Genomic DNA, 27,643 nt, shown 5'->3' with positions numbered 1-27,643 from the left:
TTGCAATGCCATGGACTGGGTTTCCCTGGTGGCTCCATGGTAAAGAATTAATTTTAGTTTATTAAAATTCATTGTTACAAGATAAGAGGAGAGTCTCTTTGTTAAGTAACCCAAAACAGTTTTCTGACATATTATGGTTAAAGTTTAAAAATTTCATGGTTCCATCTCAACCTATAACTCCAGTGTGTGAGGATAGGCAGTGATCACTCACATCAGTTAAAAAAATAGTTGTTGAGGGCTTCCCTGTGTTAAGTGGTTAAGAATCCACCTGCCAGTGCAGAGGTCATGGGTATGATCCCTGCTCTGAGAATATCCCATGTGCCACGGAGCGACTAAGCCATGCATCACTACTACTGAGCCTGCGAGCCACAACTGCTAAGGCCATGCACCTAGAGCCCCTGCTGGGCAGCAGGAGAAGCACGTGCACCGTGACAGAGAGTAGCCTCTGCTCCCTGCAGCTAGAGAAAGCCTGAGCATAGCAACGAAGCCCTAGCACAGCCAAAAATAAGTAATAAGTCTTAACAAAAAGAAACTAGATTAAAAAATAATTGTTGAATGCCTTATTAAACTGTCAACAAATACTGTTATTTTTGAAAAGGAGTACCTTTTTGTATTTAAAAAGCTGTAATGTAAAAGTAATATGAATTGAACATTGTACTTTCTCCTTTCCTCCCATTATATTTTAAAAGACAGTAAGTATGTACTAAGGATCGGGTATACTAACTGCCTTAAATAAATGGGATGCAAAATGTTCTATTTCATGTTTAATTTCTGGAGATATAAAACTATAGATTAAAATTCATTCATAAAACACACAAATGCACAGTCTCACATTTATTTATGGCCACACCACACATCTTATGGAATCTTAGTTCCCCAACCAGGGATTGAACCTGTGCCCTCAGCAGTGACTCTGAAGACACAGTCTAACTGTAAGTGATGAGACAATGCCCTGAAATTGCACGTAGAAAATTTTAAGTGGAAAGATATAAATCACACAAATAGAAATAAAAAATATGATTGTCTTCATACCAGTAGTAGATATGACAGAATTTAAGTCAAAAAGATGGAGCATAGGTGATCACATTATATACAGTAAATCTGAAAAAATAAACATACAAAAAGTAAAAACGATTGTTTGCCATTGTGTTGAAATCTTTACACCCCTTATCTGGATGTGGAATTTGCTTTTTTAAATACCAAAAAAACCCACAAAACTGTGAAGTACATACACACGCTCTCAGAGTTAGGGCCTCTAGGTAACTGACCTGCGTGGCCATGGAAAACTTTCATATCTAGTTCATTTAGACTTTTGTTTCATTTTGGTTTTAAATGTTGCTTCTTTACATTTTATGGTTCTTCTTTATTCTACCAAGAATTGGATATTTGACTTCTCTTAGTTTTCTTCTGTGTGAGAAATAAATGTTTATGAGCATAGGAGGTAATTGTTATTAGGTGTTTATTTTTAATGTTCTTTATAGTTTGATCATCTGACTTGATAAATATAAATGTTACTGATTATAGATAAGTAATTAAAAATATATGCATGTATGTCTGTATCTATACGCATATTTTTTCCTTTTTTAGCATGGTGTTAATCTGTATATTCAAGATAAAGAAGGCTTGTCAGCTTTGGATCTTGTAATGAAGGATAGACCAACTCATGTAGTATTCAAAAATACTGGTAAGAAAACTCCATAAATATATTCCATTAAAGTAAAGTTTAGAAAATTTTAAAGAAATTTTATTGTTATAAAAATACCTGAGAAAATTTGTGTGTGGATATCTGCAAAGACTTTTACTCTAATATATATAGGTTGATAACTTTGATTTTCTTTCAGAACACTTAGGTTTATTTTATACTTTTTAATTTCAATCTACATTTATGTGTATAAGAGTAAAAACACAGTCTTGAAGAAAGTAGGGAAAACCACTAGGTCATTCAGGTATCACCTAAATCAAACCCCTTATAATTACACAGTGGAAGTGACAAATAGATTCAAGGAATTAGATCTGACAGACAGAGTGCCTGAAAAACTGTAGACAGAGGTTTGTAACATTGTACAAGAGGCGGTGATCAAAAGCATTCCCAAGAAAAAGAAATGTAAAAAGGCAAAATGGCTGTCTGAGGAGGCTTTACAAATAGCTGAGAAAAGAAGAGAAGCAGAAGTCAAAGGAGAAAAGGAAAGATATACCCATCTGAATGCAGAGTTACAAGGGATAGCAAGGAGAGATAGGAAAGCCTTCCTCAGTGATCAGTGCAAGGATATAGAGGAAAACAACAGAATGGGAAAGACTAGAGATCTCTTCAAGAAAATTAGAGATACCAAGGGAACATTTCATGCAAAGATGGTCACAATAAAGGACAGAAATTGTACGGCCTTAACAGAAGCAGAAGATATTAAGAAGAGGTGGCAAGAATATGCAAATGAACTATACAAAAAGATCTTCATGACCCAGATAATCATGATGGTATGATCACTCACCTAGAGCTAGACATCTTGGAATGCAGAGTCAAGTGGGCCTTAGGAAGCATCACTACACACAAAGCCTAGTGGAGGTGATGGTATTCCAGCTGAGCTACTTCAAATTTTAAAAGATGATGCTGTTAAACTGCACTCAAGCAAATTTGGAAAACTCAGCGGTGGCCACAGGTCAGTTTTCATTGCAGTCCCAAAGAAAGGCAATGCCAAAGAATGTGCAAACTACCACACAGTTGCAGTCATCTAACATGCTAGCAAAGTCATGCTCAAAATTCTCCAAGCTAGACTTCAACAGTATGTGAACTTTCAGATGTTCAAGCTGAATTTAGAAAAGGAAGAGGAACCAGAGATCAAATTACCAACATCCATTGGATCATAGAAAAGGCAAGACAATTCCAGAAGAACATCTACTTCTGTTTCATTGACTACGCTAAATCTTTTGGCTATGTGAATGACAACAAACTGGAAAATTCTGAAAGAGATCGGAATACCAGACCATGTTACCTTCCTCCTGAGAAATCTGTATGCAGGTCAAGAAGCAACAGTAAGAGCTGTACATGGAACAGTGAACTGGTTCCAAATTGGGAAAGGAGTATATCAAGGCTGTATAGTGTCACCTTGCTTATTTAACTTCTGTGCAGAGTACATCATATGAAATACCAGGCTGGATGAAGCACAAGTTGGAATCAAGATTGAAGAGAGAAATATCAATAACCTCAGATACGCAGATGACACCACCCTTAGGGCAGAAAGTGAAGAACTAAGGAGCCTCTTGATGAAAGTGAAAGAGGAGAGTGCAAAAGTTGGCTTAAAACTCAACATTCACAAAGCTAAGATCATGACATCCGGTCCCATCACTTCATGGCAAAAAAATGGGGAAACAGTGGAAACAGTGACAGACTTTTATTTTCTTGGGATCCTGCAGATGGATCACTGCAGATGGTGACTGCAGCCATGAAATGAAAAGACGCTTGCTCCTTGGAAGAAAAGCTATGACCAACCTAGACAGTGTATTAAAAAGCAGAGACATTACTTTGCCAGCAAAGGTCCGTCTAGTCAGTGCTATGGTTTTTCCAATAGTCATGTTTGGATGTGAGAGTTGGACTACAAAGAAAGCTGAGTGCCGAAGAATTGATGCTTTTGAACTGTGATGTTGGAGAAGACCCTTGAGAGTCCCTTGGACTGCTAGGAGATCAAACCTGTCCATCCTAAAGGAAATCAGTCCTGAACATTCATTGAAAGGACTGATGTTGAAACTGAAGTTCCAGAACTTTGGCTTCCTGATGCGAGGAGCTGACTGACTCATTAGAAAAGACTTTGCTGCTGGCAAAGATTGAAGGCATGAGGAGAAGGGGACGACAGGATGAGATGGTTGGATGGCGTCACTGACTCAATGGACATGAGTTTGAGCAAGCTCCAGGAGATGGAGAAGGACAGGGAAGCCTGGTGGGCTGTGGTCCATGGGGTCACAAAGAAGTCGGTCATGATTGTGACTGAACAACAAATAAAGGCAGCTGGAATTGTAGCTACTGTAAAGTGATTGATGTGCATTGAGAAAGGACAGCATTTAAGGTCAAAGGGAAAGGAAGTGGTTCTTCTGTCCACGTGTTCGTTCTTGTAGTGGCACTTATCTTTTCAATTTTTGTGCCCTGTGAGCTTTGTGAATATAAATTGATCAAAAAGAAGAGATGTAAATAGGGACACTAGTTAATTTGCATTTTAACTAATGAGCAATCTAGGTAAGGACATATTCTTCATTTTATTTCTGTCTTGGACACTATATTGCAAGTTATAGTTATTATTCCATTCAAGAACTTGATAAGCATTCCAAAATAAAAATGAAGATTTATATCATAATTAGCTGTGATTTTTATCCCATTTTCATTTTTGTTGTCCTAATTCCTAGTGTAATTTTCCATCTATCAAGGGCAAACTATTCGAAAATAATCATTACGTAATAATAGAAACTGATACCATGTGCTTCATTTAGAACCTGTATATATGAACCATTTTAATGACATTCTACATTTAAATAGTTATGTGTAGTATTTTCCTGAACATGGCAGGTGGTATTTTACTCATTTGGCAGTTAAATCTTAGCTGCTAAAAAACAAGGGTTCAACATGTTAAATTGCTTTCGTTGAGACAGGCCTGTGCTGATTTGGATCTTCTGATTTCTGTTTCTAGAGTGTTATACTAAATTAATAAATGGATAATATAAAAGAAAATTTTGGTAGTATCTTTCTAAATACGGTAGTTTGCTTTTGGTAAAGAGTCATATTTGAAGTAATTGATTAGTTCACTGTGTAATTAAACAACACTGATACTTATTTAAAATGTGATAGAAAAACTAATTTTCATTTTAGATCCTACAGATGTCTACACTTGGGGAGATAATACAAATTTCACCCTGGGTCATGGAAGCCAGAATAGCAAACATCATCCAGAGTTGGTGGATCTGTTCTCCAGGAGTGGCATTTATATCAAGCAGGTATTTCACTAATTCTTTTAAGATTTTGTTAGTCTTAATCATAGTTAGACTGTGTAAAGTATCATAAAACTATGAGATGTTTGTGCAGTATTCTTGCGTGGAGAATTCCATGGACAGAGGTGCCTGGTGGGCTACAGTCCACGGGGTCACAAAGAGTCGGACATGACTGAGTGACTAACACATTCACGTTTGTATAAGGGGCATTAGAAGTTAGAAGGCGCTGTACAGGTAGTAGTTTTTTAAAAGTAGAACTTCTGTTGGGTTTTCTAGCTTTTTTTTCCATTTAGAGTTCTTCCAATTGTTTCTCAAGTGAATTTGTTGTTGAAACTCAATTTGTTGTTAGATTTAGGTAAGTGAACCTGAGTTGTTAAATATAAGTAACTGTAAAATTTTAATTGATAATTGTAAAGGTTTTGCCTTTGTCCTTATACCATAATTCTGGTTATCTCCCTCTTCAGTGGGTTTTGGTGCTATTGACCTACCCATCTTTTTCTATAATGTTCTGTATTTGTGTGTCTCTGTGTATATAACACACGTCTAGCCTCAGCGTTTCTGCCTCTTGAGCTTCATTTCAGTTGCACTCTGGCTAGTCTTCAAAGTTTTTAAGTTTAACTGAAGTGTTAATTTTGCCACTCCTAAACAACCTCTACTTAATAATTTTTAAAGCTATAAATCTCATTTTCTAAATCCGAAAATTACACTCAGAGTGTCTGCTGAGTCCTTTTCTTCGTTTTTTCCCCCTGATGTAATCACAACTGTCATCCCCTTTTAGTCCCCCAATTATTGGATGATAAATTATACAGCCACCATATTCAGAGCCCCAGGGACGGGGGAGCCTGGCGGGCTGCCGTCTCTGGGGTCACACAGAGTCGGACACGACTGAAGTGACTTGGCAGCAGCAGCAGGACACTGTTTTTCACACCAGAAGTCACTAATGTATCACGATTAGCAATTTAAAAAACGTAATAGAGTTAAACCCAGGAGAATATTAAAATTTGAGAGGGCAAGAATAGGAGCCCACATGAGAATAAAGAGTGACGAAAGTATTAGAGAGTAGAGTGGTGTCCTGAAAGCTTAGAAAGGCACCTGTTTTCCTTTTCTGACTTGGTACAAGATACAGTCAATTGGGTGAGGGGAGGTTTTTTCAGGAGCAGAGATTTTTATGCAAATGTGAAGGAGCAATGGAGGTTATCAGGGGTAATGGGGCTGTCTACATAACCAGGCACTCAGTAAATAGTGCCAAATACCGCTTTCCCTCCTCTCAAACCTATCCATAGTGTTTGTATTTCAACCCTTATTTTGTGGTTAAAAAAAAAAATCCTTTACATCCTTAATTTCTTCACAAAGTACTCAGTGTCCTTGTCTTAACTGAAGTGAGCTGTGTCTTTGTGTCTATTGTTTCATCCTTTAACCCTACCAAGTGGAGTATGCTCAATTCCTCAGATCAGGTGTCCTGATTCTGGCTAGCCATCTGTTAATACAAAGACTGGGAAGGAATTGAGGATGCTGAAAGGACTTGGGACAGACCAGAGTCTGAAGCCTGGGGTCAGCGTCTCTAGAGAATGTGAGGGAAACTTAGAGCAGGGCTAGCTGTTCTTTCTCAGCTACTTGAAAGCTTTTGGTAGCTATTGTGGCTCAGTCACAGCGCACACTTCCTCTCCCCGCCTCCTCAGTCCCACTCTCTTCTCCCCCGCCTCTCTGTTTTAAAGTGAATTGGGACAAGTCCTCAGAATTCACCTGTCAGCAGCCACGAACGATTGGTCAGAGCTGAGGCATTTAGAGAGACCCTGTTTTCCTTTTCTGACTCGGTACAAGATACAGTCAGATTTGGTGAGGTAAAATTTTTCAGGAGCAGAGATTTTTACACAAATGTGAAGGAGTCATGGAGGCATCAGGAAATGGGCTGGCTGACTGTACCTTCTGATTCTAAGATACATAGAAGAATATAGAAGAATTGAGCATATTCCACTTGGTGCTATAGAAGAATTGAGTATATTCCATTTGGTGGGGTTGAGGATGAAACAGTGTAATGAAAACAAAGCTATATTTCAGTTAAGACAAGGACACTTAAGTATTTTGTGAAGAAATTAAGGATGTAAAGGATTTTTTTGTTTTAACCAAAAAATAAGGGTTGAAACACAAACACTATGGATAGATTTGAGAGGAAAGTAGTGTAAATTAGTAAGAAAAAAGGAAACAAGTGTTTGGCACTATTTACTGAGTGCCTGGTTATGTAGACAGCTCCATTACTCACTGAAAAACAGCTGATTCTGTCGTACCAGATGAATTGACTGCCGTGGGACAGAGATTATTGTTATTAGCATAATGTATTCCTGATAATTAAGATGAAAATCCATGATCAGTTGCCTCTTTAAAAAATTCAGAGGTTTTAAAGTTGAAGGTCTTATACTCTGGCGTTGGTTGGTTGATGTTGTTGTTAGTTATTAAGCCGTGTCTGACTCTTTTGAGACCCTGTCGACCATAGCCCGCCAGGTTCCTTTCTGTCCATAGGATTTGCCATACAAGAATATTGGAGTGGGTTGCCATTTCCTTCTCCCGGGGCACTTTCTTACCCAGGGACTGAACCCTGCATCGGCAGGCAGATTCTTTGCCACTGAGCCACCGAGGAAGCCGAAGTTGGAAATTACAGAGGTGCTCTAATGTTGAATATAGGGTTGAACAAAATGTATTATTTCTAGTTTCATAAAATAATATTTCTTTTACAGATTTTAACTTTGTATTACAAATTTGAATACAGTTTTTAATTTTATTTTTAGACTTTCTAGATGTTTGTGGTACAGCTAAGTAAATGACTTTTTTTCTTTAATCAAAGACCCAGAGTCTTTGATAAACTTTCTTCTGTAAAAAACAAGTTCTATAAAAAAGTATTTACAGAACTTGCCAAGTGGTTAAGGATATGTGTAAATAGCACTTGCAGTTCAGCTTATAATATTCTTATAAACAATTCCAGGATTTTTAAATTTCTTAATCCTTTTTTAATGTCCTAAGTTAGAAATATTTATGAATAGCATAAGAAATACAAGTGTAAATTTTTTAAAGATGAAAGGATTTTTAAATAGTATTTAGGTAAAATGAGTGTACTGATGATGCCTTGAAAAAAGCTTGAAAATCAGTATAAATTATTTAAAGCCTTGTAATGATACAATGCTGAAGCTGAAACTCTAGTACTTTGGCCACCTCATGCAAAGAGTGGACTCATTGGAAAAGACTCGACTCATTGGAAAAGACTCTGATGCTGGGAGGGATTGGGGGCAGGAGGAGAAGGGGACGACAGAGGATGAGATGGCTGGATGGCATCACTGACTCGATGGACGTGAGTCTGAGTGAACTCCGGGAGTTGGTGATGGACAGGGAGGCCTGGCGTGCTGCGATTCATGGGGTTGCAAAGAGTCGGACACGACTGAGCGACTGAACTGAACTGAACTGAAACATTTCAGAGATATAAAAAGGACATACTGTTTACCCACCACTCCCTCTGTATAGGTGATATTGAAAAAATATTCTTACAGCATTTCTAGTATTTTCTTTAGTAGTATATCACTATTTGGTAATCTTTATGCTTCATATTTAATTCTGTTCACTTCTTGTTGTGTGGGATTTTATGAAATTGGAAAACAATTGGTTACTTTTTGTATTTTCCTTTGTTTAGTCTCTTCTGGGTTACACGTGCTTAATTCCTTCTAAATGTATTTTTTTCCCATCTGTCGGTGTTTTTAGACATAGTTTTAAAGTAGACCAGTATATATTTTAAATTTTTATTTCAGAAAATTTTAAACATGTATGAAGTAGAGAGAATAGTATAATGAATTCTGATGTACCCATTATCTAGCTTAAACAATTAGTAATATTCTATTATTTCTTTTTATAAAATAAAGGGTATTTTATTCAGAGACATTTAATAATATTCTCTTGTTTTCCTGTAGGTGGTGCTTTGTAAATTTCACTCAGTGTTTCTGTCTCAGAAAGGGCAGGTTTACACCTGTGGTCATGGTCCTGGAGGACGATTAGGCCATGGAGATGAACAGACATGCTTGGTAATTGCAATGATAACTTTGGTAAAATTTGATAGATTGGAAGCTTCACTTAACTAAATTTTTTTTTTTTAACTCACTGAAAGGAGAAAATAGTATACCAACTGATAATTGATTTTAAAAGATCAGTTACTTTTCTGGCATATTGTGTTTAAAATAAAGATTTAAATATGCAAAATTCTAAAGCATCAAAAATTTTTTTCTTATAGCAAGTATTGAGTCAGGAGATACAGTATATAAAAATAAGCTTTAAAATATTTCCATAGTTGAAATTTTAAAAGGAGTTTACTAATTGTAAAACACTTTTCCTGTTGTAGTCCAGGATTTATTCATTTTTAACTTCTCATTAAGGTATTTGTGGTCTAAAAATTGAACCAATATTTTCACAAAAATTACATAATCACAAAATTGAGTCAGCTAATTGGGAAAACCTAATAATCATTACATTCAGGAAAATACCTCACTAGTTTATTTTTAATTTTTTTTTTTTTGAGGGGACTGTTGGCATATTCATCTATTAAGAGGTCTTTAAAAAGGGGAGAGAGAGCTATGATAATTGCTTCTATTATTTGAATGGTATATTATGTGCTAGGCATTGTTTATGCTTTCCATTTAGTATTGTTACCTTGATTTAAGCCTTAAACAGCCTTGTGAAGTTATAGCCTTATTATCCGCATTTTATACATAATGACAATAGTAATAATAGTACTCATTTATCAGTTGTTTACTCTGAGCCAGAGATGGTTGTTTTGCGCTTACCAACTCATTTACTCCTTATATTGATCTTATTATCATCCAAAATACTATTATTATTTTGCGTTGAGATGAAAATGAGAGAAGTTAAGAGATTTTTTTGAGATCAGATAGCTGGTAAATGCGGAGAAGGCAATGGCACCCCACTCCAGTACTCTTGCCCAGAAAATCCCATGGGCGGAGGAGCCTGGTGGGCTGCAGTCCATGGGGTCGCTAAGAGTCGGACATGACTGAGCGACTTCACTTTCATGCATTGGAGAAGGAAATGGCAACCCACTCCAGTGTTCTCGCTTGGAGAATCCCAGGGATGGGGGAGCCTGCTGGGCTGCCGCCTATGGGGGTCGCACAGAGTCGGACATGACTGAAGCGATTTCGCAGTAGCAGCAGCAGCTGGTAAATGGCTGGATTAAGAATTTGAACCCAGAACAGATGACTTTAAAGGAATAAAATATTGTTTGGTATTCATTGAAGGGCTGTGTTGATTCCTGTATTTTTATTTATTGCTTCACTCCACCAGTGAATACTTTGGTTAAAGAGCGCCCTTTGTTCAGACCAAACAAATTTGCACTTGGCGTATGATATATGATAAGGGCTCAAAATCATTTATCGAATCCAATTGTTTTATTAAAATGTTTTACTGGGATTTTGTGTTTTATTTATAAAGCAATGTCTGTGTCCTATTAAATTCATCCCCCTCCTTGTTGAATTGTAGTTTGCCTATGAATGATACAGCCATATAGCAGTCATGTCATTTGGGATGTAATATCCTCAGATTCTATTTGTATATTTTATATAAATGGTTAATGTAATATACTAAAGTTAATTTTATTTTGTAGGTCCCTAGGCTTGTGGAAGGACTGAGTGGTCATAATTGTTCTCAAGTAGCAGCTGCTAAGGATCACACTGTTGTATTAACTGAAGATGGATGTGTTTATACATTTGGTCTGAATATTTTTCATCAATTAGGACTCATTCCTCCGCCTTCCAGTTGTAATGTACCCAGACAGGTAAACCTCTTTTGTAAACAATAATGTGACCATTGCCATAAAACCCACATGGACAAAAAGATAGAAGGTGTTGATAAGAGCAACTTATTTTACCTATAGTCAATGGTGTGTGTTTCTTCAATGGTATATAGTTTATTTTTCACAGGAGGAATTGAGCATAGTACAAATTAAAATTTGCTTGGAGTGAGAAGGAAAGAAAGCACTTGGGATATTAGGCAGCAAACTGCCTTTGATTCAACTTACAAGTGGTCACAAGCAGTGGGGGATCCAGATATTTGGGGTTTGAAGCTTAATTTTGAGGCTCTCCTTAAAAAAAAACAAAACAAATCTTTTATAAGTAGAAAAGAGGCCATGCAGATGAGGTCCCCAGAAACTTACGCTTCTTGGCTTCATGGTCAGCCTGTGTCTGCACAGAAGTCTCACCTGGCAAGTCTGTTTGTGGGAACGCAAGCCGGAAGGCCACTGCTCCGCGTTCCGTTGTCCCTTCTTCTCTTGTGCCACTGCCACCAGAAGGTGGCCTTCCCTCACCTTCAGGGACCTAGCACACAGGCCAGGCCTGGTGCTTTAAATTAATCTATCACTAGAGTCATCTACTCAGAAGGAAACGGCAGCCCACTCCAGGACTCTTGCCTGGAGAATCCCCTGGACAGAGGGGCCTGGTGGGCTGCTGTCCACAGGGTTGCACAGAGTCCGACACGACTGAAGCGACTTAGCATGCATGCATGCATTGGAGAAGGAAATGGCAACCCACTCCAGTACTCTTGCCTGGAGAATCCCAGGGACGGGGGAGCCTGGTGGGCTGCTGTCTATGGGGTCTCATGGAGTCGGACACGACTGAAGCGACTTAGCAGCAGCAGCAGAATCATCTATAACACATGTGTTTTCAACTCATAAAATTTTGCATTTCTGGTATTAAAATTCTTCACTGATTTAATTCTCTGGATTTAAAATGATTATTAGATATACATTTTTTTTTATTAATAAAGCTTTAAAATCCAATGCTCTTGCATTCTGGATGGCTAGTGAATCAATAGTAATTACTCCAAGATAATTAGAGGTAGTTTCTGATCTGTGGTACTTCTTAGAAGCCATTTTCCTCAACCAACTGTGGAATTTGTAGATATTTAATCATATTGTAGACTTCTTTAGGAATGGTAGCTTTTACTCACATTTTCATTCTCTGTGTGGCTATCTTGGAGCTCCGCCTTGTTACAGACATAGCCAGTGTTCTTAAGTGAGGGCAGATTTGTGCCCCAGAGTCATTTGCCAGGGTCTAGAGACAGTTTTAGTTGTTACAACTTGGGGTAGGGGTGGGGTTAGTGGTATTGACATCTGGTGGACGGAGGCCAAGGATGCTGCTGAACCTTCTATGACACAGTCCCCCACAACAATCATCTGATTCAAACTGTCGGCAGTGTTACTGTTGAGAGACTCATGATATATCAAATGTAAAAGTACCATGTTTTCTAATAAGAACCAGAATGCCTGTTGTTTATATTGCTTGTTAACAAAAGTTTAATGATTTGGTTTGTATAAAGTTTTTTATATGTTAAAACTGCTGACTTAAGGTGGCTGCATCAAAATGTCTTATGTTCTGAGAGGAGTTGAAGTCAGTATTAGTGCTGAGATCTATTGGTGATGACTGCCGTTAGCCCTTGAAGGAGTTACTGGCAGCAAGTATGCCCTGTATTTGCTACCCTGGTCTGCTGGCTCTTTTGCAAAATTCATAATAATAATAAACTGAAGCCTTACTTGTCTTTTGAATAGATGCAGGCAAAGTATCTGAAAGGAAGGACAATCATTGGAGTAGCAGCTGGCAGGTTTCATACCGTGCTGTGGACTAGAGAAGCTGTTTACACTATGGGACTAAATGGTGGACAACTGGGTAAGAAATCCAGGATGACAATATCTGAACAATAAATTGTGTTCTTAAAATGGATATTTTGTGATTTGTTTGTTTATGTAATTTTGTAGGTTATTTACTAGATCCCAATGGGGAAAAGTGTGTAACTGCTCCTCGTCAAGTCTCTGCCCTTCATCATAAGGACATCACTCTGTCTTTGGTTGCTGCTAGTGATGGGGCTACTGTCTGTGTCACCACAAAGGGGGACATTTACTTACTTGCAGACTATCAGTGCAAGAAGCTGGCTTCTAAGTATGTATTTTCTGTGAAAGAAACCTTAATAATACCTTAACAATTCAACTCTTCCAGCAAATATCTGAGTTTCAGCTTTATGTTATTCTCTGAAGTGTCAAGATGATAATCTTTTGGCAAATGTTCAGTAAATATATGTAAAGGTTCTTTGTAGGATTGTAAAGAGTATTTCTGAATTAAGATAACATATGGTTAAATATGACCCGTAAGTTTCCCTTTTTTATGCTTCAGGTGCACAGAACTAGATTAATCATAATTCTTGGTTTGTGACACAATCATCTTTGGTTCATGTATAGCCTTTATACATTACGCATTTATTTAAAAACATTGTTAATCATATTCTGCACCCTCTATTCAGTCCAAGTATTTATACCTAATTGGTATATTTTCATATAGCCAGTTTTTATCTGATAATAACATAGTCAGTTCAGTCGCTCAGTCATGTCCAACTCTTTGCTACCCCATGAATCGGAGCACGCCAGGCCTCCTTGTCCATCACCAGCTCCTGGAGTTCACTCAGACTCACATCCATCGAGTTAGTGATGCCATCTAGCCATCTCATCCTCTGTCGTCATAGTAGCATGTGGTAAACAAGTAGTTGGCTGTCTAATCAAAAAGTCAGTTAAAGCAGCGAATTATAAAACTTAAGGTTTAAGTATGGATGAGTCAGCTGGAGTTCTGTCTTTTGTGCATAAACCATATTTGTAATGTGTTATCTGTTACTTCATTTTGAATTACCTTAGGAGCAAGTGCTTAAAAACTATTATGAAGTAAGTTAAGGGCAGAATCCTGTATTTTTCATACATTTTCAGTATTTAATATAGTTGGTTAATCTATATCTGATTTGACAGTAATTTTTTGCTTGTCGTATTTGCTGCATCATTTTAAAGTATTATGCTTTTATAGAAAGTGTTCTCAGACTACTATTTTGTTGGTTTACATATTTCATTATAAGTATAGTAACAAATACAAGTAGAGAAATCGATCTTTGAACAGATACAGTAGCTCAGTTAGTGGGAGTAGGCATGTGTAGGAATTCTAGAGAGTAGCCATCCAACTTTAAAAGTAATCAGGGATTTGAACTGAAATGCAACAGAATGTGCTTTTGCTAGTGTCAGTGAGATGGTAACTTCATGAACAGATACCATTATGAACAGAAGATGTCAACTGTTAATATACACAACTTATCTTCTGTGTGTAACAGTTGGAAAGTTACCAATTGTCATATTTCAGTTATAAAAATATGAAAATGTGATCAAACATGTTTCTTAGAACTGAGTTATGTAGGTTTCTTTCTGAGCATGAGATGATGTATGGAATGTAAGAATTTGTTGTTGCTTTGCATTTATAAAATTTACCCTGACAACATTAAGTTACATAAATATGTTACATCCAAGTTTTGCCTAAGAAAATTCTTTTGTTACAGCATAGTAATTTTGAAAATAAAAACATTAAAAAATATTATAAATTTTTTATTTTTATTTTTTAAATAAAATATAAAAATATAAGTTAAAATGTTAAAATAAAATATTTTTAAACATTTAAAAATACCTGAAAGAGAGGGCAGTCATTGGAGTAGTAGCAGGCAGATTTCACACAGTGCCATAGGCATCACATGTGTAGATATGATGAAATGTGTAATTAATTGACTAGTGGATGGGTTATTAGCAATACTAAGTATTTTTATAGTAGCTGTATCTAAAGTTGTCCATATTTGAAATAAGGATTTCTGTTTTGTTTTGAAAGGATTTCTGTTTTGTTTAAATTTTTTCTATTAAGAATGCAGATAATATATAGGAGCTTTTTCGCCTTACCAGTTACTTAATCTGGGGAGAATGCGTATGTTAGCACATGGGGTTTTAGGTACTATCATGTATATCTGAGTAGGTAGAAACTTGCCATAGAAAGAAATGGTCATTGTGTAGGGGAAACTCATAAAAGTAGGGACTAAGGATACCAATGGTCAAATCACCTTACTTTATCTTTCACAGCAATCACCCTAAATTATTGTTTGACTAATAATTTATTTAAAATTGAGCTGGTATATTATAGCAAACATATTAATCTAGAATTTTTTTTTTCATTCAGACAACTAAACTTGAAAAAGGTTCTTGTTTCTGGGGGGCATATGGAATACAAAGTTGATCCTGAACATTTGAAAGAAAATGGGGGTCAAAAAATTTGCATTCTTGCAATGGATGGAGCTGGAAGGGTGAGTATATATTTATGAAAAGCTTAGTAATCTTGTTCTCAGTTGACAGCTGTAGAGGACCTGATAATGTAAAACTGTGTTGCTATGATAGTGGATTCCTACTGACTTTTGCTTCCCTACTTGTTTTTGTCCCTACTTGTTTTTGATGTCCAATACTAATTGGTTTGAAATACTAATTGGTATTTCAAAGAAAGTATGACATTTCATGTTGCATAATACTGCGTTGTTAAACTGTAGTTTAAAATTTCATTTATTGTGTTTAAAATAGAAGTAAGGGATTTGATGAGTTATTTGATATATACACTAAGTATTCAAAAATGATATTAAATTATATAGATATGAGGTATATAACTGCTCTTTTAAAAAAGTAAAAAACTAAGCTGGCAATATTAAAAATACATAATCAGAAATTTTCTCTCAAATTTGATCTTAAACAAATGTACACAAAATATTATATATACAGAGATTATAACTGTCATATAGAAAATATAATGTATTTCTGGATCGCTATATAAAGAATCTCTGAGACTTCCCTGGCAGTCTAGTGGTAAAGACTCAACACTCCCAGTGCTGGGAGTATAGGTTTGATCCCTGGTCAGGGAACTAAGATCCTGCATGCCACCTGTTGCAGCCAAAAAAAACATCCTCTCTTGTTTCTTTTAAGTAAATAGAGTTGTAATTTTCATTTCTTTGATAAAATTGTCAATTAAAAATATGAATTATACATTAGAAACACTGAATAAGTTTTACACTGTGACTGGAAAAACAGATTGGTATCTGCTTTTTGTTTATAAAATAAAAACATACAATAAGTGTATTGAGGTTTTATAAATTGCTATAAAAATTGACATTTTAGAAACTGAAGAATTAATCATAAAACTCCACCTACTGGTACATTATAGGCATACATCTTCTGTGATTGATCATTTTATTTGAGGGAACTATCTTTAAGAATTAGAGATCTAATTTGTACTAAAAGAAGGAAGCAGAGGCATAGAATTACATTTAAAAAGTTGAATATTAAAAACATTTGACTTTGGGATATAATTCATGTACATAAATAGATATCTAGCTTGTTTATACATGTGGACACTTACTTCCTGTAAAATTAATAACTTTAAAAATGACAAGACAAGTTCTGATGATAACAGCTGATCAGTACAGTCTATATTTTGTGTACATAACTTGAGTGACCTTGGCAGATACCATTCTGTGCTTTAAGATTCTTAATTATGAGGAGATTGAGCTTTTCAAGATCAGTAGTATTAATTTTTCAAATGAAATCGTGCTTGGAATGCCTGTCTATGATGTAGATGAAAAAAAGGCTTGCTGCTCTAGATAGACTGGAAAGCCCAGCACCTGGTCTCTTGTCATTTTCAGTCCTTGAGCAACAGCCCCTTGGCCATTTCTCGGGAGCGCTAAGGCTGGCAGAACCGCGTGGAAGCACCTGAAGTCTATGATGACTGTTCTGTCTCTGAGATTTTGTTTTACTTGAGTTATGCAGACATCTTTTTTATTCCCCTCAAGAGTAAAGTTTGGATTTTTGCAGGGTGGTTTTCATTCTTCTTGTAAATATTACTCTTAAGTCTGACATTCAAGTTTGGGCATTAAGAATTTGGTTTTCTTTAGCATATTGTATGTTAAACATTGTATGCTAAACATTGTAGCATATGTTTGCTCCAAATGAGTAACACTGAACATTACTTCTTAAGAGAAGTGTCTTTGAAGCATTTTTAATGCTTCATGTTTGCTTGATGTATTTTCTGAAAGATACACCATCATGGCTTTTATATATTTTTTTACTATGGAAAAATGAACATTGAAACATACTGAGAGCTCTTAGTTTTTGAGATAAGATCTGTTGATTTCATTTTTTGGTTGTTCAGCTGCTATATTGTTTTCTATTCCACTGTAATTTGGTTTTATCTTAGGTATTTTGCTGGAGATCTGTCAACAGTTCTATGAAGCAGTGTCGATGGGCCTATCCACGCCAAGTCTTCATTTCTGATATTGCTTTAAGTAGAAATGAAATTCTTTTTGTCACACGAGATGGAGAGGGATTTAGAGGGAAGTGGTTTGAAGAAAAAAGAAAGAGTTCTGAAAAGAAAGGTTAGTTCATATATGTAAATGGCATGTAAAAGTACCTTCTAGCTAATGTTTAATTTTGTACTTACTTATTATTAGGTTTAACTGACAAATGTTACTAGATTTTACCTCTATCTCTCTTCTTTTGATTTTGGTTTGTCTGTGTGCAGGTAAACAAAGGGAATTCAATCCACTGAAATCCTAAATTCTCAACCTTCTATCTGTCAGTATGCCCTGAAATCGTGGTGCATTCCCATCAGTAACAGAGTATTGCTAATCTCTAGCCTTGGCTCTAGGCACAGAGCAGTATAAAATTAAAAACAAAAAACTTTGCAGGTGGATTTGAACAATCTTCCAAATTCCCTTTTGTCCCCCTCTCCCCAAATTGAGAATTGAGTGGCTTATGCTTTGAGGTGTTTTGGGGTTTTTTTGTTTTGTTTTTTGAATATATAAAATGAAACTTTTATAAGGTAGTTTAGGATTTAGAGGAAGATTACAGGAAGAATAAGGTTTTTATATTCATTGAGAATTTTAAAAAGTACAGGTTGCTTTATTAAATAATTACTGAATAATTAGAGGCAAGTTTTATTCATTCCTTGATGAATATAAAGGAAAACTTTAAGATGCTAGCATGGAAAATAGGAGTTATTCATTACATTATATAGTTCATTTTTGATTTTCTGACTATGAATTTACAAACTTGCGGATTGCTTAACATTGTTTTTTTTTAACTCTAGTAGCAGCGTTTTTCTTTCATCCATAGGTAGTAATCTGTTGCTTTTTTTTTTTTTCTTCCAGAAAATCTAGAATTCATTGACCTCTTCACATCTCATTCCTTCCACCCTAGCCCAAGTCACATCAAATGGTCACTGCAAAAAACATTTCCTTTTTTCATCTCTTGTTTCTCTTTATTTATTCTCTTACCGGAGTGAGCTTTTAAGATCTGATCCCAATATACCTGTGTTTAAAAACTTTTTGATGGTTCCCTCACTTCTTGAACACGGCCTACAAGGCTCCTGCCCTGACCCTTGTCTGCATCTCTGAATTCCTCTTGAGTTCTCTCCCTCTCGTTACCACTCTCCAGACACTCTGACCTTCAGGTATTCAGTCTTGTCCAGTTGTGGTTAGTCCCAGGGCCTTTTCTGACTTTCACATCTCAGCTTAATTTATGCTTCATCAGAGATGTTTTCACCAATTATTTAAGCTTGGTTACCCTGCTTAACTTTTAATGTTCTCTTTGTATTTTTATCTTGTAGCTTAGTTTTACTTGTTTTTATGTATTTATCTTTGTGATTAGTTTTTCTAATGTTGGTCTCCTATCTTATTATAAGATGGCAAGGACCATGATACAGTCATTATATCCTCACAGTGAAATCAAGGTTAATTTGTAATCATTAGCATTCAGCATATTTCCTTCCCTCATTAAGTCATCTATTGAATGAACAAATCAGTTATTATATGCTAAAAGATAGATAAAGAACATTTATAATTACTCAGGAAATTATACACATATTCTTCAAAATTATAAAGCCACAAAGGAATGATTTTTGGATAGTTTATTGATTTGTAGTATTTTATTTCTTTATAGATTATACAAGTCTATAAACATTTAAGGTATATTTACTATGTGCTGGATATAGGGCTAGGTTTTAATGATACAAAAATATGTAAGATGGGCCCCTGTTCTCAGACAGCCATGAGTTTGCAGGGGCAATAGATACATTTATAAATATTTGCAGTTCATGGAGACAGATACTAGTTTACACATAATAAGTTTTTTAAGAACATGGAAATTGGAATAACTGAGTGTCAGGAAGATTAGTAAATCCCTGTGAGTAAAAGAGAGTGAATTTGAGAGTAACCAGAGGCATTTTGGCTTGTGTTGGAGTCCTTAGAATTGTGTCTTCGTCATAATTAGTGGTCTAAAACTGAATTCACGTTCTCATGCTTATGTGTCTGCTTTTAAGTGTTTTTTAAGTAAATGGCTATCTTTCACACCCCATTTTCCCTCACCCTCTACGGCCGATTGGTCACCAAGTTTTGTCACTTCCATCTCAAATATTTTTGAAATCTCCGCTTTCTCTAGTTTCATTGCTACAACCTCAGTCTTACAGTGTTCATTCTTTTTCTGGACTCTTAGTTTTGTCAGTGATCTCTTTGTCTTTATTTACTTTAAACATTTTTCATACTACAGGTAGAAACATTTGCCTGCATGCACATGCCATATTTTTCTTTCATATCCTTGATCTGACGTGTGCTGAGAAACTCGTTTGTTTAGCATCTGTCTTCTTGGCTTGATTGTACACTCCATGATTGTAGAGGCGTGCTATCTTGTTCACCACAGTATTACTAGGGCTGCACTGAAAAGCACTATATCACCGTAGCACATGTGGCCATTCAGATATGTGCTGAATAAATGGAAGGAAGGGGGAGAAGAAGGGAGGAAGCAAATGACATTTTTAATGGAAGCTGAGGAATTTTTAAAGGTAGTATAAACATTGTATTTGCCTTTTAGACAACTTTGGTTGCAGTGTGGAGGACAAAATCATGAGTAATTGAAAAAGAAAATTTAAAAAAAATCATGAATAATTGAGAATTGACCCACCAAAATTTCTTCTATCAGACAAATAATATATAGGGTGTAAATTATGTTGAAGAGAGAGATGTAGTTCTTCAAAAAGACTTAACACAGACAAAAGATTTCCCTATTCTCCTAATTGTTTTTCTATTCCATTTACTCCTAAATCGTTTTAAGTTTCAATAAAGCCTTGATTAATGAAAGTTTATTTTTTTCTTTTTAGCAGAGATTTTATCAAACCTTCATAATTCCTCACCAGATGTGTCTTGTGTCTCTGATATAAATAGTGTATATGAAAGAATTCGACTTGAGAAACTTACTTTTGCCCATAGAGCTGTTAGTGTCAGCACAGATCCAAGTGGATGCAACTTTGCAGTCTTGCAGTCAGATCCTAAAACAAGGTAAATGTACACTTGTTTATATTAAATTTCATTTTTAGAAGGAACAGTCATTGGGTTTTCTTCTGTTTTCAATAGTTCCTGGTACAAGTTTAATTGAATAGCTGTTGTCAAGTCTTGTAGAGACTTCAGACATATAATCCTGTTACTAGGTTAAAAGGTAGAATTTGTTATATTGGAAATTATGAGTGTTTGTTTTAGCTTGTAAATGGATATTTATTGAAAATATTGAAGGTAATATGTACACATGCACAGAATTTATTGATGTCTTTGGTACTTTGTGATGTCCTGTAGGTTCTCAGATTTTGAGAAATATAAATATTTGTTACATAGTTTACAAAAATTTCTGACCATTGAGTACAGTGGGAAATGATAAAAGAGGTAGTGTAGAGTCATCTGGAGAGCATTGTGAATCTCAGTGCAAATCTTCTGTCACATTAGTACAGAGATGACAGGTTTAAGATAAATATCAAGGGTCTTACTGAAGAGGGTAAAAAGTCCTAGAGACAGGATTATTATTCCTCCTGGTTTGCCCAGGTCTGTCCCATCTTGAGCACTGAAAGTGTCCTCTCCTGGGAAACTGCTCAGTCACAGGCAGACCAGGGGAGTTGGTCATCCTACCGAGAAGAGTGAAATATAGATTGGGAAGGTATGATTGCATGCTTACAGTACTGAAAGAACCAGGGGTATGGACTGAGGTATGTGTGTATATTTATCTTTATTTCCTTGAGTTTCTAACTTATTCTGAGATCTGGGACCTGAAGTATTTATTTGCTGTTCTGTATATATTCTCCACTTGTGACATGAAAGAATATAAAACAGGAAAAGGTTGAACACTGTACTGAACTCTTTTTGAATGTTTTTAGTAATACTTTAAAAAATACATTTAAAACATTTCTGCAAAAGTCATTCCAATTTATGTTCTAGTGTTTCCCTATAGAAACAGAAAACTCTCCTTTCAAAGGAAAACTTAATTCTTATCATGTTAGTTTAGGGGAAACACATATAAAGGAATAGAAAATATTTAAAGGGTTATCTAAAATTATTTATTCTTTTGGAAATGTCTTATTCTTATTGGAATAAGATGCAGTATTCTTATTGGAAATGTCAAATGCAATATTGTTATTGGAAATGTCAAGTGAAAGATTTTCTAAGTTTAATAAGTAAAAAAGAAATTATACTTAAGGAGAATTGCCTAGGGATGCTCTTGGTTTTTTGTGTTTTCTTTTGTTTCATTATTTTGAAAGTGAAAATAATTTTTGTTTCATTTCTAGCCTTTATGAAATTCCAACCGTGTCCTCCTCATCCTTTTTTGAGGAGTTTGGCAAGCTGTTGAGGGAAACGGATGAAATGGACAACATCCATGATGTGACATTTCAAGTTGGCAGTAGACTCTTCCCTGCACATAAATATATTTTGGCAGTGCGTTCTGACTTTTTCCAGAAATTGTTTCTTTCGGATGGTACCGCATTAGATTTCACAGATGTTTACCGGAAAGATGAAGATTCTGCAGGCTGCCATCTCTTTGTGGTAGAGAAGGTTCATCCTGACCTGTTTGAATACCTTTTGCAATTTATATACACAGATACTTGTGACTTTTTAACTCATGGCTTCAAACCAAGACTAAATTTAAACAGAAAACCAGAAGGATATCCAGGCACTCCAAATTGTCATTCGAATAAAATGAGTTCCCATGAAGATAATCAGAAGTCAGCATTTGAAGTTTACAAAAGTAATCAAGCTCATACAATTAGTGAAAAGCAGAAGAGTAAATCCAAATCTTCCAAAAAAGTAAAAAGTGTTGGGGAAGATGATCCTGTAAAATTGTTGCAAAATGTTGCAAAGAAATTTGGTTTCAGTAATTTAAGTAGTAGGTATGACTCCTCCTTAGTATCTATTCATGTACCTCATTATGTCTTCCTTTTAGAAATTCTGCTGGTGTTTTGTTTTTGTTCCCCTGCTCAACTTTACTTCGCTTTGTTCCTGCTGCTGATCTTGGTCCTTCTTTTCCCCTCCCCAGCCTCCTCCATCCCCTCCTCATCTTCCTTCTCTTTTCTCTTTCCCTCACTTTCCCTTTCTCTCTCCTTTTCTCTCCCCCTCCCCTTTCTGTTTGGATCTGTTTCTTTCTTTTCAGGGACCTGTTTCTCTATTTTCTGCTAAAGCTATCTCTAGGATTCCCTGGATTAAAACATTAAAGGATAGGAAGGCTGTTTGTGGATTTGAACTCTCAAGGTGTCTCTGTAACAGGGATCTGGAGTGGCAGGCAGTGTGGTATTCTGGAAAGAGTACTGTCTTTTGAGTTAGACCTATATGTACCTCTTAGCTCCACTGTAACTAGCTAGGGCAAATTTCTTACTTCTTGAACCTCAGTTTCTCAGTAGATAAAATGAGATGGATAATATTTACCTTATGTTATCGGTGTAGTTTGGTCATAAAGCATGTGTACACTGCCTGACAATATTTGTCATCTTAACAAACCAGATTTTTTGGAATTCTCTATTTTTAAGGTATTTATGTTGCCTGTGGCAGTATAACCTTAGTTGTGGGGCAGGAGCCAAGGGAAGAGAGTTTATCATGTTTTCTAATTGAAACCATGAAGCATTTTGTGTCGTAGCTTTCACTTGTTTTTTTGTCAGTAATGATTCTAAATATTAAGTAAAATGAAGGAGACTGTATGACTTCTTTATCACAGAGTAGGGGTTTGCTGAGATACTCTTCTAGGTGACACAGATTATATAATCATGTTTAGATGTGGGCTCATTTGTTGGATTTTTGTTATTTTGGTAGGAGAATATAGTCACCAATTGTTACTTTTTATTCTTGATAGGTTAGATGGAGTCAGATATGAAAATGAAGAAATTAGTATCATTGCCAAGAAAACTGGTAGTAAACCAAAGCTAAATCAGAAAAAATGGTAAGTTAGGAAATGAAGATAAACTTTTCATCTCTAGATTTTGGGGACCTAACTGGAAATAGAGCTCTCTTTGTTTACACATGTATGCAGCAAAATGTGTATGTGGATACCCTCTTACCTTTATTAATCTTTTTCATGTCTGGAAATGTTGGAGAATTGTTGAGGCAAATGGATAAAATGTTAACTGCTCAGTAAGATATAGAGTTCATTTTTTTTTCCTGATTACTCTTTAATGAAGAATTTTTAAAAATTTCCCTAAATTTTGTATTTTTTTTATAAATAGGTAATGATGTTAACCCAGAAACCAAAATAATTATGCCTCTTCTCTTCATCATTATGAAGATTATTTCCTTTAGTATAATTTTTTTCCATAATAAATATATTATTCTAAATATGTTTATTATTAAAGTTTTTATTTTTAGGTATTTGTCTCTTGTAGGTAGAAAATTTTAGAGAAAAACCTGGTTGTATATAGACTGTGCTTAGCATTGGAATAGGTTGTACAAATAAGTGAATTAATGATCTTTGACTGTGATGCTGCTGAGTGTCATATTAATCAGCACCTGGGCTGTATTGAAAAAGGAAAATTAGAAGGAAGACTTTCTTGAATATTTATCTGTACACAGTTCCTTTTACAAATACTATATTTGTTGTAAAGCCTTATTTTTTTCCATAAAGTGGAAGGAGATAAAATATTTTATTTGTATGTATTCCCTCAAGTTGTTTGTTATATGCCACCTTTAATTAGGTGCCATATTAAAAAAAAATCAAAAGTTAAGACAAATCCTAAAATTGCTTTTGCTTCAGTTAAACTTCTTTTTTTCCAGTTCATTTTTATGTGATGTGACCATGAAATCAGTGGATGGAAAGGAATTTCCTTGTCATAAATGCGTTCTTTGTGCTAGACTTGGTAGGTTTACTTTTTGTTGGTTGCAGATTTATTTGTTTTGGTATTGATTCCTATTCTTGATTGAATTTTTTTTTCTTTCAGAATATTTTCATAGTATGCTGAGTAGCTCATGGATTGAGGTAAGATTTAAGTAGAAACCACATGGGCTGCTAATTATGCTTTATATTTTTAGGAAATTATATACTAAAGAAAATTTTTAATATTTTTAACTCAGTTTTTCTTTTGTATTGACTTTATTTGTGCTTAAACTGGCTGGAAAATAGCAATGTATTGAAATTAAAGTTGTTGCAAAATAATTACTTAAATGAATTCTCCATTATTATTTGGAGTTATATTTGGAATACCAGTTTGTTTCTTTTTTCTCAGATTTTCTTGATTCTTTTTCATGTTACAAGGCATTTTAAAATTAAATGTATCTCATTTTAGCTTTGTGTTTTAACATTATATTCTTTTGCATTTGATGTGATTCCTGTTAAAAGTTTTTCATACTGATCACCTCAATCAGATTGTAGTGTTATTTTGTAGTTGAAAATTAATTGTTTTACTTTTATTTAGGCTTCCAGTTGTGCAGCTCTGGAAATGCCAATACATTCTGACATACTGAAAGTTATTTTGGACTACCTCTATACTGATGAAGCTGTTGTGATAAAAGGTATTAATAAAAGTTAGGACATTTTACATATTTAACATACAGTTTAAAAATGAAAAAATTACACAAATCTTATTTTCTGCTTTAATTGAATTAATCAACAGAGGCTTAAATTTAGAATAAGCTATACAGATGATTACTAACAGTGAAGGAATGGAATAGAAAATTTTGATTACCTGTGTGGAAATGAACTCTATAAGAATTATTAATAGTGGTTGAGATTAGATTTAACGTTTTCATACCCAGCTACTTACATGATTGAGATGAAAAACTGACAACAAGAGTGTAGTCTTGATAGATAGTCTACAAAAGTTCTTTCTTGTCTGTTTTTCCCCTCATATGAATGTGTCTGAAGTAAAATAAATAGACTAATAATTGAACTGAAATTTATAAAGAGGATGCATTTATATATTTTGTCAGGAACACACCCATGTTTTATTTACCAGGTGTCTTTAGTCATAGGAGTGATACACTGTGTGTTCTGTTTTCTATTTATACCACATTTTCTTAATCAGTTTGTTGATGGACATTTAGGTATTTCTGTACTTTAACGATTGTGAATAATTTTGCAATGAACATGGGAATGCAGATGTATCTTCAAAATCCAGATTTTAGTTCCTTTAGCTAAATACTCAAGATTGGGATTACTATATTGTATAATAATTCTAGTTTTAATTTTTTGAGGAACCGCCATACTCTTTGCATAGTGGCTTTACCAGTTTACATTCCTCTCAACAGAGCACAAGAGTAACCTTTTCTCCACATCTTCACTTGTTATCTTTTTTTTTTTTATAATAGCCTCCCTAACAGGTATAAGGTGACATGTCCTTGTGGTTTTGATTTGCATTTCTCTGATAAACATTGAGCACCTTTTCATTTACCTGTTGGCCATTTGTATGTCTTCTGTGGACAAATGTCTTAAGATCTTTTGCCCATTAAAAATAAAGTTTTTATTTTACATTGGACCATTATTGATTTATAATGTTGTATTAGTGTCAGGTACACAGCAAACTGAATCAATCATGCATATACATGCATCCTTTTTTCAAATTCTTTTCCCATTTAGGTTATTACAGAATATTGAGCAAGATTAGTAGGTCCTTGTTGGTTATCTATTTTGAATATAGTAGTATGTATATGTCAATCCCAAACTCCCAATTTATCCTTCACCCCAGTCTTTCCCCTTTGGTAACCAGAAGTTTGTCTTCTAAGTCTGTGGTTTTTATTTTGGCTATTGAATTTATATGAGTTCCTTATATATTTTAGACATTAATCTCTCATGCTTTGCAATTATTTTCTCCCATTCCAAGGTTGCCTTTTCTGTTGACTCTTTGGTGTGATTTTTGGTTTCATGGAACACTACTTGTTTATTTTTGCTTTTGTTACCTGTGGTTTTGGTGTCACATCTAAAAAATCATTGCCAAGGCCAGTGTCTAGGAGCTTTTCCTGTTTCTTCTTCTAGGAGTTTTTGGTTTCAGGTCTTAGATTTAAACCTTTAATCCATTTTGAGTTGATTTTTGTCCAGTTTCATTATTTTGCATGTGGATATTAGTTTTTCTCATATCCTTAACTGAAGAGACTGTCTTTCCCTGTTCTGTATTCTTGACATTCTTGTCAGAGGTTAATTGGCTGTATACATGAAGGTTTATTTCGGGCCTGTTTTGTCTCATTGGTCTGCGTGTCTCTTTTTATGCCAGGGTGTTCCTGTATTGCTTCCTCTAGCTTTGTAATAGGACTTTGAAATCAGAAAATATGACAACTCCAGTTTTGTTGAACTTTTTCAATATTGCTTTGGCCATTTATGGTCTTCTGTGGTTACATGTGAATTTTAGGATTACTTTTTCTGTTTCTATGAAAGGTACCATTGGAACTTTTATAGGATTTCATTGAATATGTAGATTGTTTTGGGTAGAATGGGCATTTTAACAATATCATTTCTTCTAGCCCATGAACATGAAATATCTTTCCATTTATTTGTATATTCTTTAATTTGTTTTTTCAATGTTTTGTAGTTTTCAGTATGCAGATCTTTCATTTCCTTGGTTAAATTTATTCCTGAGTCTTTTATTCTTTTTGATGTGATTGTAAAGTGGATTGATTTCTTAATTTCTCTTTCTGTTAGCTCAATGTTAGTGTATAGAAATGCAACAGGTTTTTGTATATTGATTTTTTTACCCTGCAACTTTACTCATTTATTATTTCTAATAGTAATAGATGCCACCAAAATACTATTAGAAATAATAAATGAATAAATTCACAGGGTTAAAAACAAATATACAAAAAATGTTGCATTTCTAACTTGTTGACAGTTTTTATTATGAATGTATGTTGACTTGCAAAGAATCAGACATGAATGAGCAACTGAACTGACGCTGAATTTTGTCATGTGCATTTTCTGCAACTGTTGAGATGATCATGTGATTTTTAACCTCTATTCTGTTAATCTTGTGTGTCATCTTTATTGATTTGCACATTTTGAACTATCCGTACATCACAGGTATAAATCCCACTTGATCATGGTGTATGGTCCTTTTAATGTGCTGTTTAATTATGTTTATTGGTACTTTATTGAGGGTTTTTATATACACACTCATCAGGGATATTGTTCTGTAATTTTCTTGTAGTTAACTTGTCTGTCTTTGGTAGCAGGATAAGGTTGGCCTCATAAAGTGAGTTTGCAAGTGTTCCCCCCTCTCTTTGGTTTTTGGGATTAGTTTAAGAAGGATTTGTGTTAATTTTTCTTTAAATATTTGGTAGAATTCACTGATGAAGCATTCTGTTTTGGAACTTTTTGATTGCTGATTCATTCTCCTTATTCTGTTATTAGTCTGTTCAGATTTTCTATTTTATTATTCAGTTTTGGTATGTTTCATGTTTCTAGGAACTGATGCATTTCTTCTAGGTTGTCCAGTTCATTAGCATATAGTTATCCATAATAGTCTCTTATGATCCTTTA

General features: G+C 35.0%; 1 protein-coding gene across 3 annotated transcripts in view; it reads left to right on the top strand.

The window, feature by feature from the left end:
• IBTK (inhibitor of Bruton tyrosine kinase) overlaps positions 1–27,643 on the top strand; it is a 94,409-nt gene that overhangs the window by 18,025 nt on the left and 48,741 nt on the right. For 2 of the 3 annotated variants that reach the window (XM_040239105.1, XM_040239107.1), the window contains exons 3-16: positions 1,588–1,684; positions 4,850–4,974; positions 8,919–9,029; positions 10,616–10,786; positions 12,554–12,671; positions 12,761–12,941; positions 15,030–15,153; positions 17,085–17,262; positions 20,040–20,217; positions 21,489–22,088; positions 23,042–23,128; positions 23,956–24,038; positions 24,120–24,157; positions 24,594–24,690. In XM_040239105.1, the coding sequence (XP_040095039.1) occupies positions 1,588–1,684; positions 4,850–4,974; positions 8,919–9,029; positions 10,616–10,786; positions 12,554–12,671; positions 12,761–12,941; positions 15,030–15,153; positions 17,085–17,262; positions 20,040–20,217; positions 21,489–22,088; positions 23,042–23,128; positions 23,956–24,038; positions 24,120–24,157; positions 24,594–24,690 (2,188 nt within the window). The remainder of the gene's footprint in view (positions 1–1,587; positions 1,685–4,849; positions 4,975–8,918; positions 9,030–10,615; positions 10,787–12,553; positions 12,672–12,760; positions 12,942–15,029; positions 15,154–17,084; positions 17,263–20,039; positions 20,218–21,488; positions 22,089–23,041; positions 23,129–23,955; positions 24,039–24,119; positions 24,158–24,593; positions 24,691–27,643) is intronic. The other variant, XM_040239106.1, reaches the window with a different exon arrangement.

This window comes from Oryx dammah, unplaced genomic scaffold (genome assembly GCF_014754425.2).
Source record: "Oryx dammah isolate SB20612 unplaced genomic scaffold, SCBI_Odam_1.1 HiC_scaffold_4, whole genome shotgun sequence".
Classification (NCBI taxonomy): Eukaryota; Metazoa; Chordata; class Mammalia; order Artiodactyla; family Bovidae; genus Oryx; species Oryx dammah.
Note: the sequence above shows the minus strand (reverse complement) of the source record. Positions and strands in the feature narration are given on the sequence as shown.